Source organism: Oncorhynchus nerka, linkage group LG22 (genome assembly GCF_034236695.1).
Source record: "Oncorhynchus nerka isolate Pitt River linkage group LG22, Oner_Uvic_2.0, whole genome shotgun sequence".
Taxonomy (NCBI): Eukaryota; Metazoa; Chordata; class Actinopteri; order Salmoniformes; family Salmonidae; genus Oncorhynchus; species Oncorhynchus nerka.
In genome coordinates, this window is record NC_088417.1 from 102,075,404 (window position 1) to 102,089,114 (window position 13,711).

The 13,711-nt window shown below is 48.0% G+C and overlaps 1 protein-coding gene across 1 annotated transcript in view; it reads right to left on the bottom strand.

Annotated features, from left to right (window-relative positions):
- ift74 (intraflagellar transport 74) overlaps positions 1–13,711 on the bottom strand; it is a 103,174-nt gene that overhangs the window by 54,082 nt on the left and 35,381 nt on the right. Inside the window, exons 12-13 of the mRNA XM_065007667.1 lie at positions 5,261–5,301; positions 5,088–5,167 (exon numbers count right to left, since the gene is read on the bottom strand). Coding sequence (XP_064863739.1) covers positions 5,088–5,167; positions 5,261–5,301 — 121 coding nt within the window. The remainder of the gene's footprint in view (positions 1–5,087; positions 5,168–5,260; positions 5,302–13,711) is intronic.

Sequence of the window (13,711 nt, forward strand, 5' to 3'; positions counted from 1 at the left end):
CCCTGCACCTTAGTGGCTGCTGCCCTATATACATAGGCATGGAATCACTGGCCACTTTAATAATGGAACACTGGTCACTTAATAATGTTTACATACTGCTTTACTCATATCATATGTATTTACTGTATTATATTCTACTGTATTTTAGTCAACGCCACTCTGATATTGACAATCCTAATATTTATATATTTTAATTATGTTATTTTACTTTAGATTGTTAGATATTACTGCACTGTTGGAGCTAGGAACACAAGCATTTAGCTATATATTACTGCACTGTTGGAGCTAGAAACACAAGCATTTAGCTAGATATTACTGCACTGTTGAAGCTAGGAACACAATAATTTAGCTAGATATTACTGCACTGTTGGAGCAAGGAACACAAGCATTTAGCTAGATATTACTGCACTGTTGGAGCTAGGAACACAAGCATTTAGCTAGATATTACTGCACTGTTGGAGCTAGAAACACAAGCATTTAGCTAGATATTACTGCACTGTTGGAGCTAGGAACACAAGCATTTAGCTAGATATTACTGCACTGTTGGAGCTAGAAACACAAGCATTTAGCTAGATATTACTGCACTGTTGGAGCTAGGAACACAAGCATTTAGCTAGATATTACTGCACTGTTGGAGCTAGGAACACAAGCATTTAGCTAGATATTACTGCACTGTTGGAGCTAGGAACACAAGCATTTAGCTAGATATTACTGCACTGTTGGAGCTAGGAACACAAGCATTTAGCTAGATATTACTGCACTGTTGGAGCTAGGAACACAAGCATTTAGCTAGATATTACTGCACTGTTGGAGCTAGGAACACAATCATTTAGCTAGATATTACTGCACTGTTGGAGCTAGGAACACAAGCATTTAGCTAGATATTACTGCACTGTTGGAGCTAGGAACACAAGCATTTAGTTACATACTACTGTACTGTTGGAGCTAGGAACACAAGCATTTAGCTAGATATTACTGCACTGTTGGAGCTAGGAACACAAGCATTTAGCTAGATATTACTGCACTGTTGGAGCTAGGAACACGAGCATTTAGCTAGATATTACTGCACTGTTGGAGCGAGGAACACAAGCATTTAGCTAGATATTACTGCACTGTTGGAGCTAGGAACACAAGCATTTAGCTAGATATTACTGTACTGTTGATATTACTGTACTGTTGGAGCTAGGAACACAAGCATTTAGCTATATATTACTGTACTGTTGATATTACTGTACTGTTGGAGCTAGGAACACAAGCATTTAGCTAGATATTACTGCACTGTTGAAGCTAGGAACACAATCATTTAGCTAGATATTACTGCACTGTTGGAGCGAGGAACACAAGCATTTAGCTAGATATTACTGCACTGTTGGAGCTAGGAACACAAGCATTTAGCTAGATATTACTGCACTGTTGGAGCTAGAAACACAAGCATTTAGCTAGATATTACTGCACTGTTGGAGCTAGGAACACAAGCATTTAGCTAGATATTACTGCACTGTTGGAGCTAGAAACACAAGCATTTAGCTAGATATTACTGCACTGTTGGAGCTAGGAACACAAGCATTTAGCTAGATATTACTGCACTGTTGGAGCTAGGAACACAAGCATTTAGCTAGATATTACTGCACTGTTGGAGCTAGGAACACAAGCATTTAGCTAGATATTACTGCACTGTTGGAGCTAGGAACACAAGCATTTAGCTAGATATTACTGCACTGTTGGAGCTAGGAACACAAGCATTTAGCTAGATATTACTGCACTGTTGGAGCTAGGAACACAAGCATTTAGCTAGATATTACTGCACTGTTGGAGCTAGGAACACAATCATTTAGCTAGATATTACTGCACTGTTGGAGCTAGGAACACAAGCATTTAGCTAGATATTACTGCACTGTTGGAGCTAGAACACAAGCATTTAGTTACATACTACTGTACTGTTGGAGCTAGGAACACAAGCATTTAGCTAGATATTACTGCACTGTTGGAGCTAGGAACACGAGCATTTAGCTAGATATTACTGCACTGTTGGAGCTAGGAACACAAGCATTTAGCTAGATATTACTGTACTGTTGGAGCTAGGAACACAAGCATTTAGCTAGATATTACTGCACTGTTGGAGCTAGGAACACGAGCATTTAGCTAGATATTACTGCACTGTTGGAGCGAGGAACACAAGCATTTAGCTAGATATTACTGCACTGTTGGAGCTAGGAACACAAGCATTTAGTTAGATATTACTGCACTGTTGGAGCTAGGAACACAAGCATTTAGCTAGATATTACTGCACTGTTGGAGCTAGGAACACAAGCATTTAGCTAGATATTACTGCACTGTTGGAGCGAGGAACACAAGCATTTAGCTAGATATTACTGCACTGTTGGAGCTAGGAACACAAGCATTTAGCTAGATATTACTGTACTGTTGATATTACTGTACTGTTGGAGCTAGGAACACAAGCATTTAGCTATATATTACTGTACTGTTGATATTACTGTACTGTTGGAGCTAGGAACACAAGCATTTAGCTAGATATTACTGCACTGTTGAAGCTAGGAACACAATCATTTAGCTAGATATTACTGCACTGTTGGAGCTAGGAACACAAGCATTTAGCTAGATATTACTGCACTGTTGGAGCTAGGAACACAAGCATTTAGCTAGATATTACTGCACTGTTGGAGCTAGAAACACAAGCATTTAGCTAGATATTACTGCACTGTTGGAGCTAGGAACACAAGCATTTAGCTAGATATTACTGCACTGTTGGAGCTAGAAACACAAGCATTTAGCTAGATATTACTGCACTGTTGGAGCTAGGAACACAAGCATTTAGCTAGATATTACTGCACTGTTGGAGCTAGGAACACAAGCATTTAGCTAGATATTACTGCACTGTTGGAGCTAGGAACACAAGCATTTAGCTAGATATTACTGCACTGTTGGAGCTAGGAACACAAGCATTTAGCTAGATATTACTGCACTGTTGGAGCTAGGAACACAAGCATTTAGCTAGATATTACTGCACTGTTGGAGCTAGGAACACAAGCATTTAGCTAGATATTACTGCACTGTTGGAGCTAGGAACACAATCATTTAGCTAGATATTACTGCACTGTTGGAGCTAGGAACACAAGCATTTAGCTAGATATTACTGCACTGTTGGAGCTAGGAACACAAGCATTTAGTTACATACTACTGTACTGTTGGAGCTAGGAACACAAGCATTTAGCTAGATATTACTGCACTGTTGGAGCTAGGAACACGAGCATTTAGCTAGATATTACTGCACTGTTGGAGCTAGGAACACAAGCATTTAGCTAGATATTACTGTACTGTTGGAGCTAGGAACACAAGCATTTAGCTAGATATTACTGCACTGTTGGAGCTAGGAACACGAGCATTTAGCTAGATATTACTGCACTGTTGGAGCGAGGAACACAAGCATTTAGCTAGATATTACTGCACTGTTGGAGCTAGGAACACAAGCATTTAGTTAGATATTACTGCACTGTTGGAGCTAGGAACACAAGCATTTAGCTAGATATTACTGCACTGTTGGAGCTAGGAACACAAGCATTTAGCTAGATATTACTGCACTGTTGGAGCTAGAAACACAAGCATTTAGCTAGATATTACTGCACTGTTGGAGCTAGGAACACAAGCATTTAGCTATACCCGCAATAACATCTGATAAATATGAGTATGTGACCAATAACATCTGTTAAATATGAGTATGGACCAATAACATCTGTTAAATATGAGTATGGACCAATAACATCTGCTATCTGCTAAATATGAGTATGTGACCCAATAACATTTGATGTGAAGTGTAATTTGGGTGTGGTCATTCAGGCTTTCCTTCATTAAGTGTCCCCGGTGTGGGACTTCAAAACACCTCTCTACCATGGACCACCAGCCATGTTGACTTCCCCTCTGGAGTCTAACAATACAATAAACATCCCCATGGAGACCAGAGGAGCAGACAGACGTCTCACAGAGAGGCGTCTACAGGATGTCCGAGTCCCAAATGGCACCCTACGTCAGTGCACTAGGTAGGGAATAACGTGCACTAGGTAGGGAATAGGGATCCACTAGGAAGGGAATAGGGTGCACTAGGTAGGGAATAAGGTGCACTAGGTAGGGAATAGGGATCCACTAGGAAGGGAATAGGGTGCACTAGGAAGGGAATAAGGTGCACTAGGTAGGGAATAGGGATCCACTAGGAAGGGAATAGGGTGCACTAGGAAGGGAATAAGGTGCACTAGGTAGGGAATAGGGTGCACTAGGTAGGGAATAAGGTGCACTAGGTAGGGAATAAGGTGCACTAGGTAGGGAATAAGGTGCACTAGGAAGGGAATAAGGTGCACTAGGTAGGGAATAAGGTGCACTAGGTAGGGAATAACGTGCACTAAGAAGGGAAGAGGGATCCACTAGGAAGGGAAGAGTGATCCACTAGGTAGGGAATAAGGTGCACTAGGAAGGGAATAGGGATCCACTAGGAAGGGAATAGGGTGCACTAGGTAGGGAATAAGGTGCACTAGGTAGGGAATAAGGTGCACTAGGAAGGGAAGAGGGATCCACTAGGTAGGGAATAAGGTGCACTAGGTAGGGAATAACGTGCACTAGGAAGGGAAGAGGGATCCACTAGGTAGGGAATAGGGATCCACTAGGAAGGGAATAGAGTGCCATGTTGGGATGCAGGATATATGTGCTACTCTGGTCAGGACAGGATGCTGTAATCTATGCAGGCAAGGCGGAGCGGAGAGAGTTGTTTTGGACGGTATCCAGAGGCCTTAATGGATTTATATCCAATTCACTGAACTGTTACTGAACACAATGACAGGACAATGCTCCCGTCTCGCCCCCCCCACCACCACCCTCATTGGGACAAGTGCCCAAAACTCTCCCAGCCCACTCCCCATCCACTCCACCCCAGTGCAAAGCTCTTGTACGAGACTGTGAATGTTCTAAAAATATAACAAAATAAAATGTCAAAACTTATCATCTCATTGTTCTACGGGACTATGAAACCCGTCAAGATATAACATCTACGACCCCAGTGGAGAGATCTAATCAGTCCGTACCTTGGTGTTCCTCCATGTTATTGTCAAGGTGTCGGATCTCCTCGTGGATCAGGCTCATCTTCTCACGCATCTCAGTCAACCTGTTAGTAAAACGTCACAGAGTTATAAAACAGGAATATCACTTTGGTTGGCTAGGATAAGACTTTAATAAAATGATCACAGAAACTACGTACTGTCTTTCCATGCTTGCTGTTTCCTGGTTGTCTTCTTTTACCTTGGAGAGCAAAACAAGGCGACATTTTGAAGCATAACACACAGATTCAACTCACTAAACCTTAAAATATACACCTCTTTACCAAACCCCCCCCAAAAAAAATGACATTGATGATTGTGACATCAGAGCAGTATTTAATAAGAATTTGGTGGGGTGCCCCCCCATGAGACATCCCAAGAGAGTGAGGTCACGGCCTGGGTTGCCATTGTACAGCACCCCTGGAGACATTGAGGTTAAGTGTCTTGCTCAATGGCATAGCGGCAGCTTTTTGACCTTGTCGGCTCCGTGACTGGAACCAGCAGCCTTCCGGTTACTGGCCCAAAGCTCTAACCTCGAGGCCACCTGCCGCAGCCTTCCGGTTACTCCCTCTCCTCTCCTGTTTAAACAGCCTGTCCCTCTCCTCTCCTGTTTAAACAGCCTGTCCCTCTCCTCTCCTCTCCTGTTTAAACAGCCTGTCCCTCTCCTCTCCTGTTTAAACAGCCTGTCCCTCTCCTCTCCTCACCTGTTTAAACAGCCTGTCCCTCTCCTCACCTGTTTAAACAGCCTGTCCCTCTCCTCTTCTGTTTAAACAGCCTGTCCCTCTCCTCTCCTGTTTAAACAGCCTGTCCCTCTCCTCTCCTCTCCTGTTTAAACAGCCTGTCCCTCTCCTCTCCTCACCTGTTTAAACAGCCTGTCCCTCTCCTCTCCTGTTTAAACAGCCTGTCCCTCTCCTCTCCTCCCTCCTGTTTAAACAGCCTGTCCCTCTCCTCTCCTGTTTAAACAGCCTGTCCCTCTCCTCTCCTCTCCTGTTTAAACAGCCTGTCCCTCTCCTCTCCTCTCCTGTTTAAACAGCCTGTCCCTCTCCTCTCCTCTCCTGTTTAAACAGCCTGTCCCTCTCCTCTCCTCACCTGTTTAAACAGCCTGTCCCTCTCCTCTCCTCTCCTGTTTAAACAGCCTGTCCCTCCCTCTCCTCTCCTGTTTAAACAGCCTGTCCCTCTCCTCTCCTCACCTGTTTAAACAGCCTGTCCCTCTCCTCTCTCACCTGTTTAAACAGCCTGTCCCTCTCCTCACCTGTTTAAACAGCCTGTCCCTCTCCCTCTCCTGTTTAAACAGCCTGTCCCTCTCCTCTCCTGTTTAAACAGCCTGTCCCTCTCCTCTCCTCACCTGTTTAAACAGCCTGTCCCTCTCCTCTCCTGTTTAAACAGCCTGTCCCTCACCTCACCTGTTTAAACAGCCTGTCCCTCTCCTCTCCTCCTCACCTGTTTAAACAGCCTGTCCCTCTCCTCTCCTGTTTAAACAGCCTGTCCCTCTCCTCTCCTGTTTAAACAGCCTGTCCCTCTCCTCTCTCTCCTGTTTAAACAGCCTGTCCCTCTCCTCTCCTGTTTAAACAGCCTGTCCCTCTCCTCTCACCTGTTTAAACAGCCTGTCCCTCTCCTCTCCTCACCTGTTTAAACAGCCTGTCCCTCTCCTCTCCTGTTTAAACAGCCTGTCCCTCTCCTCTCCTCTCCTGTTTAAACAGCCTGTCCCTCTCCTCTCCTCTCCTGTTTAAACAGCCTGTCCCTCTCCTCTCCTGTTTAAACAGCCTGTCCCTCTCCTCTCCTCTCCTGTTTAAACAGCCTGTCCCTCTCCTCTCCTGTTTAAACAGCCTGTCCCTCTCCTCTCCTCTCCTGTTTAAACAGCCTGTCCCTCTCCTCTCCTGTTTAAACAGCCTGTCCCTCTCCTCTCCTGTTTAAACAGCCTGTCCCTCTCCTCTCCTGTTTAAACAGCCTGTCCCTCTCCTCTCCTGTTTAAACAGCCTGTCCCTCTCCTCTCCTGTTTAAACAGCCTGTCCCTCTCCTCTCCTGTTTAAACAGCCTGTCCCTCTCCTCTCCTCTCCTGTTTAAACAGCCTGTCCCTCTCCTCTCCTCACCTGTTTAAACAGCCTGTCCCTCTCCTCTCCTGTTTAAACAGCCTGTCCCTCTCCTCTCCTCTCCTGTTTAAACAGCCTGTCCCTCTCCTCTCCTCTCCTGTTTAAACATCCTGTCCCTCTCCTCTCCCTGTTTAAACAGCCTGTCCCTCTCCTCTCCTCTCCTGTTTAAACAGCCTGTCCCTCCTCTCTCCCTGTTTAAACAGCCTGTCCCTCTCCTCTCCTGTTTAAACAGCCTGTCCCTCTCCTCTCCTGTTTAAACAGCCTGTCCCTCTCCTCTCTGTTTAAACAGCCTGTCCCTCTCCTCTCCTGTTTAAACAGCCTGTCCCTCTCCTCTCCTCTCCTGTTTAAACAGCCTGTCCCTCTCTCCTCTCCTGTTTAAACAGCCTGTCCCTCCTCTCCTCTCCTGTTTAAACAGCCTGTCCCTCTCCTCTCCTGTTTAAACATCCTGTCCCTCCTCCTCACCTGTTTAAACAGCCTGTCCCTCTCCTCTCCTCTCCTGTTTAAACAGCCTGTCCCTCTCCTCTCCTCTCCTGTTTAAACAGCCTGTCCCTCTCCTCTCCTCTCCTGTTTAAACAGCCTGTCCCTCTCCTCTCCTGTTTAAACAGCCTGTCCCTCTCCTCTCCTGTTTAAACAGCCTGTCCCTCTCCTGTTTAAACAGCCTGTCCCTCTCCTCTCCTGTTTAAACAGCCTGTCCCTTCCTCTCCTGTTTAAACAGCCTGTCCCTCTCCTCCTCTCCTGTTTAAACAGCCTGTCCCTCTCCTCTCCTCTCCTGTTTAAACAGCCTGTCCCTCTCTCTCTCTCCTGTTTAAACAGCCTGTCCCTCTCCTCTCCTGTTTAAACAGCCTGTCCCTCTCCTCTCCTGTTTAAACAGCCTGTCCCTCTCCTCTCCTCTCCTGTTTAAACAGCCTGTCCCTCTCCTCTCCTGTTTAAACAGCCTGTCCCTCTCCTCTCCTCTCCTGTTTAAACAGCCTGTCCCTCTCCTCTCCTGTTTAAACAGCCTGTCCCTCTCCTCTCCTGTTTAAACAGCCTGTCCCTCTCCTCTCCTCCTGTTTAAACAGCCTGTCCCTCTCCTCTCCTGTTTAAACAGCCTGTCCCTCTCTCTCTCCTGTTTAAACAGCCTGTCCCTCTCCTCTCCTGTTTAAACAGCCTGTCCCTCTCCTCTCCTGTTTAAACAGCCTGTCCCTGTCCCTCTCCTGTTTAAACAGCCTGTCCCTCTCCTCTCCTGTTTAAACAGCCTGTCCCTCTCCTCCTCTCCTGTTTAAACAGCCTGTCCCTCTCCTCTCCTGTTTAAACAGCCTGTCCCTCTCCTCTCCTGTTTAAACAGCCTGTCCCTCTCCTCTCCTCCTGTTTAAACAGCCTGTCCCTCTCTCCTGTTTAAACAGCCTGTCCCTCTCTCCTGTTTAAACAGCCTGTCCCTCTCCTCTCCTGTTTAAACAGCCTGTCCCTCTCCTCTCCTGTTTAAACAGCCTGTCCCTCTCCTCTCCTGTTTAAACAGCCTGTCCCTCTCCTCTCCTGTTTAAACAGCCTGTCCCTCTCCTCTCCTCTCCTGTTTAAACAGCCTGTCCCTCTCCTCTCCTCTCCTGTTTAAACAGCCTGTCCCTCTCCTCTCCTGTTTAAACAGCCTGTCCCTCTCTCTCCTCCTGTTTAAACAGCCTGTCCCTCTCCTCTCCTGTTTAAACAGCCTGTCCCTCTCCTCTCCTCCTGTTTAAACAGCCTGTCCCTCTCCTCTCCTGTTTAAACAGCCTGTCCCTCTCCTCTCCTGTTTAAACAGCCTGTCCCTCCTCTCCTCTCCTGTTTAAACAGCCTGTCCCTCTCCTCTCCTGTTTAAACAGCCTGTCCCCTCCCTCTCCTGTTTAAACAGCCTGTCCTCTCCTCTCCTCTCCTGTTTAAACAGCCTGTCCCTCTCCTCTCCTGTTTAAACAGCCTGTCCCTCCTCCTCTCTGTTTAAACAGCCTGTCCCTCCTCTCTGTTGTTTAAACAGCCTGTCCCTCTCCTCCTCTCCTGTTTAAACAGCCTGTCCCTCTCCTCTCCTGTTTAAACAGCCTGTCCCTCTCCTCTCCTGTTTAAACAGCCTGTCCCTCTCCTCTCCTGTTTAAACAGCCTGTCCCTCTCCTCTCCTCTCCTGTTTAAACAGCCTGTCCCTCTCCTCTCCTGTTTAAACAGCCTGTCCCTCTCCTCTCCTGTTTAAACAGCCTGTCCCTCTCCTCTCTCCTGTTTAAACAGCCTGTCCCTCTCCTCTCCTGTTTAAACAGCCTGTCCCTCTCCTCTCCTCTCCTGTTTAAACAGCCTGTCCCTCTCCTCTCCTGTTTAAACAGCCTGTCCCTCTCCTCTCCTCTCCTGTTTAAACAGCCTGTCCCTCTCCTCTCCTGTTTAAACAGCCTGTCCCTCTCCTCTCCTCTCCTGTTTAAACAGCCTGTCCCTCTCCTCCTCTCCTGTTTAAACAGCCTGTCCCTCTCCTCTCCTGTTTAAACAGCCTGTCCCTCTCCTCTCCTCTCCTGTTTAAACAGCCTGTCCCTCTCCTCTCCTGTTTAAACAGCCTGTCCCTCTCCTCTCCTCTCCTGTTTAAACAGCCTGTCCCTCTCCTCTCCTGTTTAAACAGCCTGTCCCTCTCCTCTCCTGTTTAAACAGCCTGTCCCTCTCCTCTCCTGTTTAAACAGCCTGTCCCTCTCCTCTCCTGTTTAAACAGCCTGTCCCTCTCCTCTCCTGTTTAAACAGCCTGTCCCTCTCCTCTCCTCCTGTTTAAACAGCCTGTCCCTCTCCTCTCCTCTCAGCTGTCCCTCTTAAACAGCCTGTCCCTCTCCTCTCCTGTTTAAACAGCCTGTCCCTCTCCTCTCCTGTTTAAACAGCCTGTCCCTCTCCTCTCCTCTCCTGTTTAAACAGCCTGTCCCTCTCCTCTCCTGTTTAAACAGCCTGTCCCTCTCCTCTCCTGTTTAAACAGCCTGTCCCTCTCCTCTCCTCTCCTGTTTAAACAGCCTGTCCCTCTCCTCTCCTGTTTAAACAGCCTGTCCCTCTCCTCTCCTCTCCTGTTTAAACAGCCTGTCCTCTCCTCTCCTGTTTAAACAGCCTGTCCCTCTCCTCTCCTCTCCTGTTTAAACAGCCTGTCCCTCTCCTCTCCTGTTTAAACAGCCTGTCCCTCTCTCCTGTTTAAACAGCCTGTCCCTCTCTCCTCTCCTGTTTAAACAGCCTGTCCCTCTCCTCTCCTGTTTAAACAGCCTGTCCCTCTCCTCTCCTGTTTAAACAGCCTGTCCCTCTCCTCTCCTGTTTAAACAGCCTGTCCCTCTCCTCTCCTCTCCTGTTTAAACAGCCTGTCCCTCCTCTCTGTTTAAACAGCTCTCCTGTTTAAACAGCCTGTCCCTCTCCTCTCTCCTGTTTAAACAGCCTGTCCCTCTCCTCTCCTCTCCTGTTTAAACAGCCTGTCCCTCTCCTCTCCTGTTTAAACAGCCTGTCCCTCTCCTGTTTAAACAGCCTGTCCTCTCCTCTCCTGTTTAAACAGCCTGTCCCTCTCTCCTCTCCTGTTTAAACAGCCTGTCCCTCTCCTCTCCTCTCCTGTTTAAACAGCCTGTCCCTCTCCTCTCCTGTTTAAACAGCCTGTCCCTCTCCTCTCCTCAGCCTGTCCCTCTCCTGTTTAAACAGCCTGTCCCTCTCCTCTCCTCTCCTGTTTAAACAGCCTGTCCCTCTCTCCCTCTCCTGTTTAAACAGCTGTCCCTCTCTCCTCCTGTTTAAACAGCCTGTCCCTCTCCTCTCTCTCCTGTTTAAACAGCCTGTCCCTCTCCTCCTCTCCTGTTTAAACAGCCTGTCCCTCTCCTCTCCTCTCCTGTTTAAACAGCCTGTCCCTCCTCCTCTCCTGTTTAAACAGCCTGTCCCTCTCCTCCTCCTCTCCTGTTTAAACAGCCTGTCCCTCTCCTCTCCTCTCCTGTTTAAACAGCCTGTCCCTCTCCTCTCCCTCTCCTGTTTAAACAGCCTGTCCCTCTCCTCTCCTGTTTAAACAGCTCCCTCCTGTTTAAACAGCCTGTCCCTCCCTCTCCTCACCTGTTTAAACAGCCTGTCCCTCTCCTCACCTGTTTAAACAGCCTGTCCCTCCTCTCCTGTTTAAACAGCCTGTCCCTCTCCTCTCCTGTTTAAACAGCCTGTCCCTCTCCTCTCCTCACCTGTTTAAACAGCCTGTCCCTCTCCTCTCCTGTTTAAACAGCCTGTCCCTCTCCTCTCCTCTCCTGTTTAAACAGCCTGTCCCTCTCCTCTCTCCTGTTTAAACAGCCTGTCCCTCTCCTCTCCTGTTTAAACAGCCTGTCCCTCTCCTCTCCTCTCCTGTTTAAACAGCCTGTCCCTCTCCTCTCCTGTTTAAACAGCCTGTCCCTCTCCTCTCTCCCTGTTTAAACAGCCTGTCCCTCTCCTCTCCTGTTTAAACAGCCTGTCCCTCCCTCTCCTGTTTAAACAGCCTGTCCCTCTCCTCCTCTCCTGTTTAAACAGCCTGTCCCTCTCCTCTCCTGTTTAAACAGCCTGTCCCTCTCCTCTCCTCTCCTGTTTAAACAGCCTGTCCCTCTCCTCTCCTGTTTAAACAGCCTGTCCCTCTCCTCTCCTGTTTAAACAGCCTGTTTAAACCCTCCCTCTCCTCTCCTGTTTAAACAGCCTGTCCCTCTCCCTCTCCTGTTTAAACAGCCTGTCCCTCTCCTCTCCTCCCTGTTTAAACAGCCTGTCCCTCTCCTCTCCTCCCTGTTTAAACAGCCTGTCCCTCTCCTCTCTCCCTGTTTAAACAGCCTGTCCCTCTCCTCCTGTTTAAACAGCCTGTCCCTCTCCTCTCCTGTTTAAACAGCCTGTCCCTCTCCTCTCCTCTCCTGTTTAAACAGCCTGTCCCTCTCCTCTCCTGTTTAAACAGCCTGTCCCTCTCCTCTCCTCTCCTGTTTAAACAGCCTGTCCCTCTCTCCTCTCCTGTTTAAACAGCCTGTCCCTCTCCTCCTGTTTAAACAGCCTGTCCTCTCCTCTCCTGTTTAAACAGCCTGTCCCTCTCCTCTCCTGTTTAAACAGCCTGTCCCTCTCCTCTCCTGTTTAAACAGCCTGTCCCTCAGCCTCCCCTCTCCTGTTTAAACAGCCTGTCCCTCTCCTCTCCTGTTTAAACAGCCTGTCCCTCTCCTCTCCTCTCCTCAGCCTGTCCCTTAAACAGCCTGTCCCTCTCCTCTCCTGTTTAAACAGCCCCTGTTTAAACAGCCTGTCCCTCTCCTCTCCTGTTTAAACAGCCTGTCCCTCCTCCCTCTCCTGTTTAAACAGCCTGTCCCTTAAACAGCCTGTCCCTCTCTCCTCTCCTGTTTAAACAGCCTGTCCCTCTCCTCTCTCTCCTGTTTAAACAGCCTGTCCCTCTCCTCTCCTGTTTAAACAGCCTGTCCCTCTCCTCTCCTCTCCTGTTTAAACAGCCTGTCCCTCTCCTCTCCTGTTTAAACAGCCTGTCCCTCTCCTCTCCTCACTGTTTAAACAGCCTGTCCCTCTCCTCTCACCTGTTTAAACAGCCTGTCCCTCCCTCTCCTGTTTAAACAGCCTGTCCCTCTCCTCTCCTCACCTGTTTAAACAGCCTGTCCCTCTCCTCTCCTGTTTTTAAACAGCCTGTCCCTCCTCCTCTCCTGTTTAAACAGCCTGTCCCTCTCCCTCTCCTGTTTAAACAGCCTGTCCCTCTCCTCTCTCTCCTGTTTAAACAGCCTGTCCCTCTCTCCTCTCCTGTTTAAACAGCCTGTCCCTCTCCTCTCCTCTCCTGTTTAAACAGCCTGTCCCTCTCCTCCTCACCTGTTTAAACAGCCTGTCCCTCTCTCCTCTCCTGTTTAAACAGCCTGTCCCTCTCCTCTCCTGTTTAAACAGCCTGTCCCTCTCCCTCTCCTCTCCTGTTTAAACAGCCTGTCCCTCTCCTCAGCCTGTCCTCTCCTGTTTAAACAGCCTGTCCCTCTCCTCTCCTGTTTAAACAGCCTGTCCCTCTCCTCTGTTTAAACAGCCTGTCTCTCTGTTTAAACAGCCTGTCCCTCTCCTCTCCTGTTTAAACAGCCTGTCCCTCTCCTCTCTCCTGTTTAAACAGCCTGTCCCTCTCCTCTCCTGTTTAAACAGCCTGTCCCTCTCCTCTCCTGTTTAAACAGCCTGTCCCTCTCCTCTCCTCCCTGTTTAAACAGCCTGTCCCTCTCCTCTCCTGTTTAAACAGCCTGTCCCTCTCCTCTCCTGTTTAAACAGCCTGTCCCTCTCTCCTCTCCTCAGCCTGTTTAAACAGCCTGTCCCTCTCCTCTCCTCTCCTGTTTAAACAGCCTGTCCCTCTCCTCTCCTGTTTAAACAGCCTGTCCCTCTCCTCTCCTCTCCTGTTTAAACAGCCTGTCCCTCTCCTTCCTCACCTGTTTAAACAGCCTGTCCTCTCCTCTCCCTCTCCTGTTTAAACAGCCTGTCCCTCTCCTCTCCTGTTTAAACAGCCTGTCCCTCTCCTCTCCTGTTTAAACAGCCTGTCCCTCTCCTCTCCTCTCCTGTTTAAACAGCCTGTCCCTCTCCTCTCCTCTCCTGTTT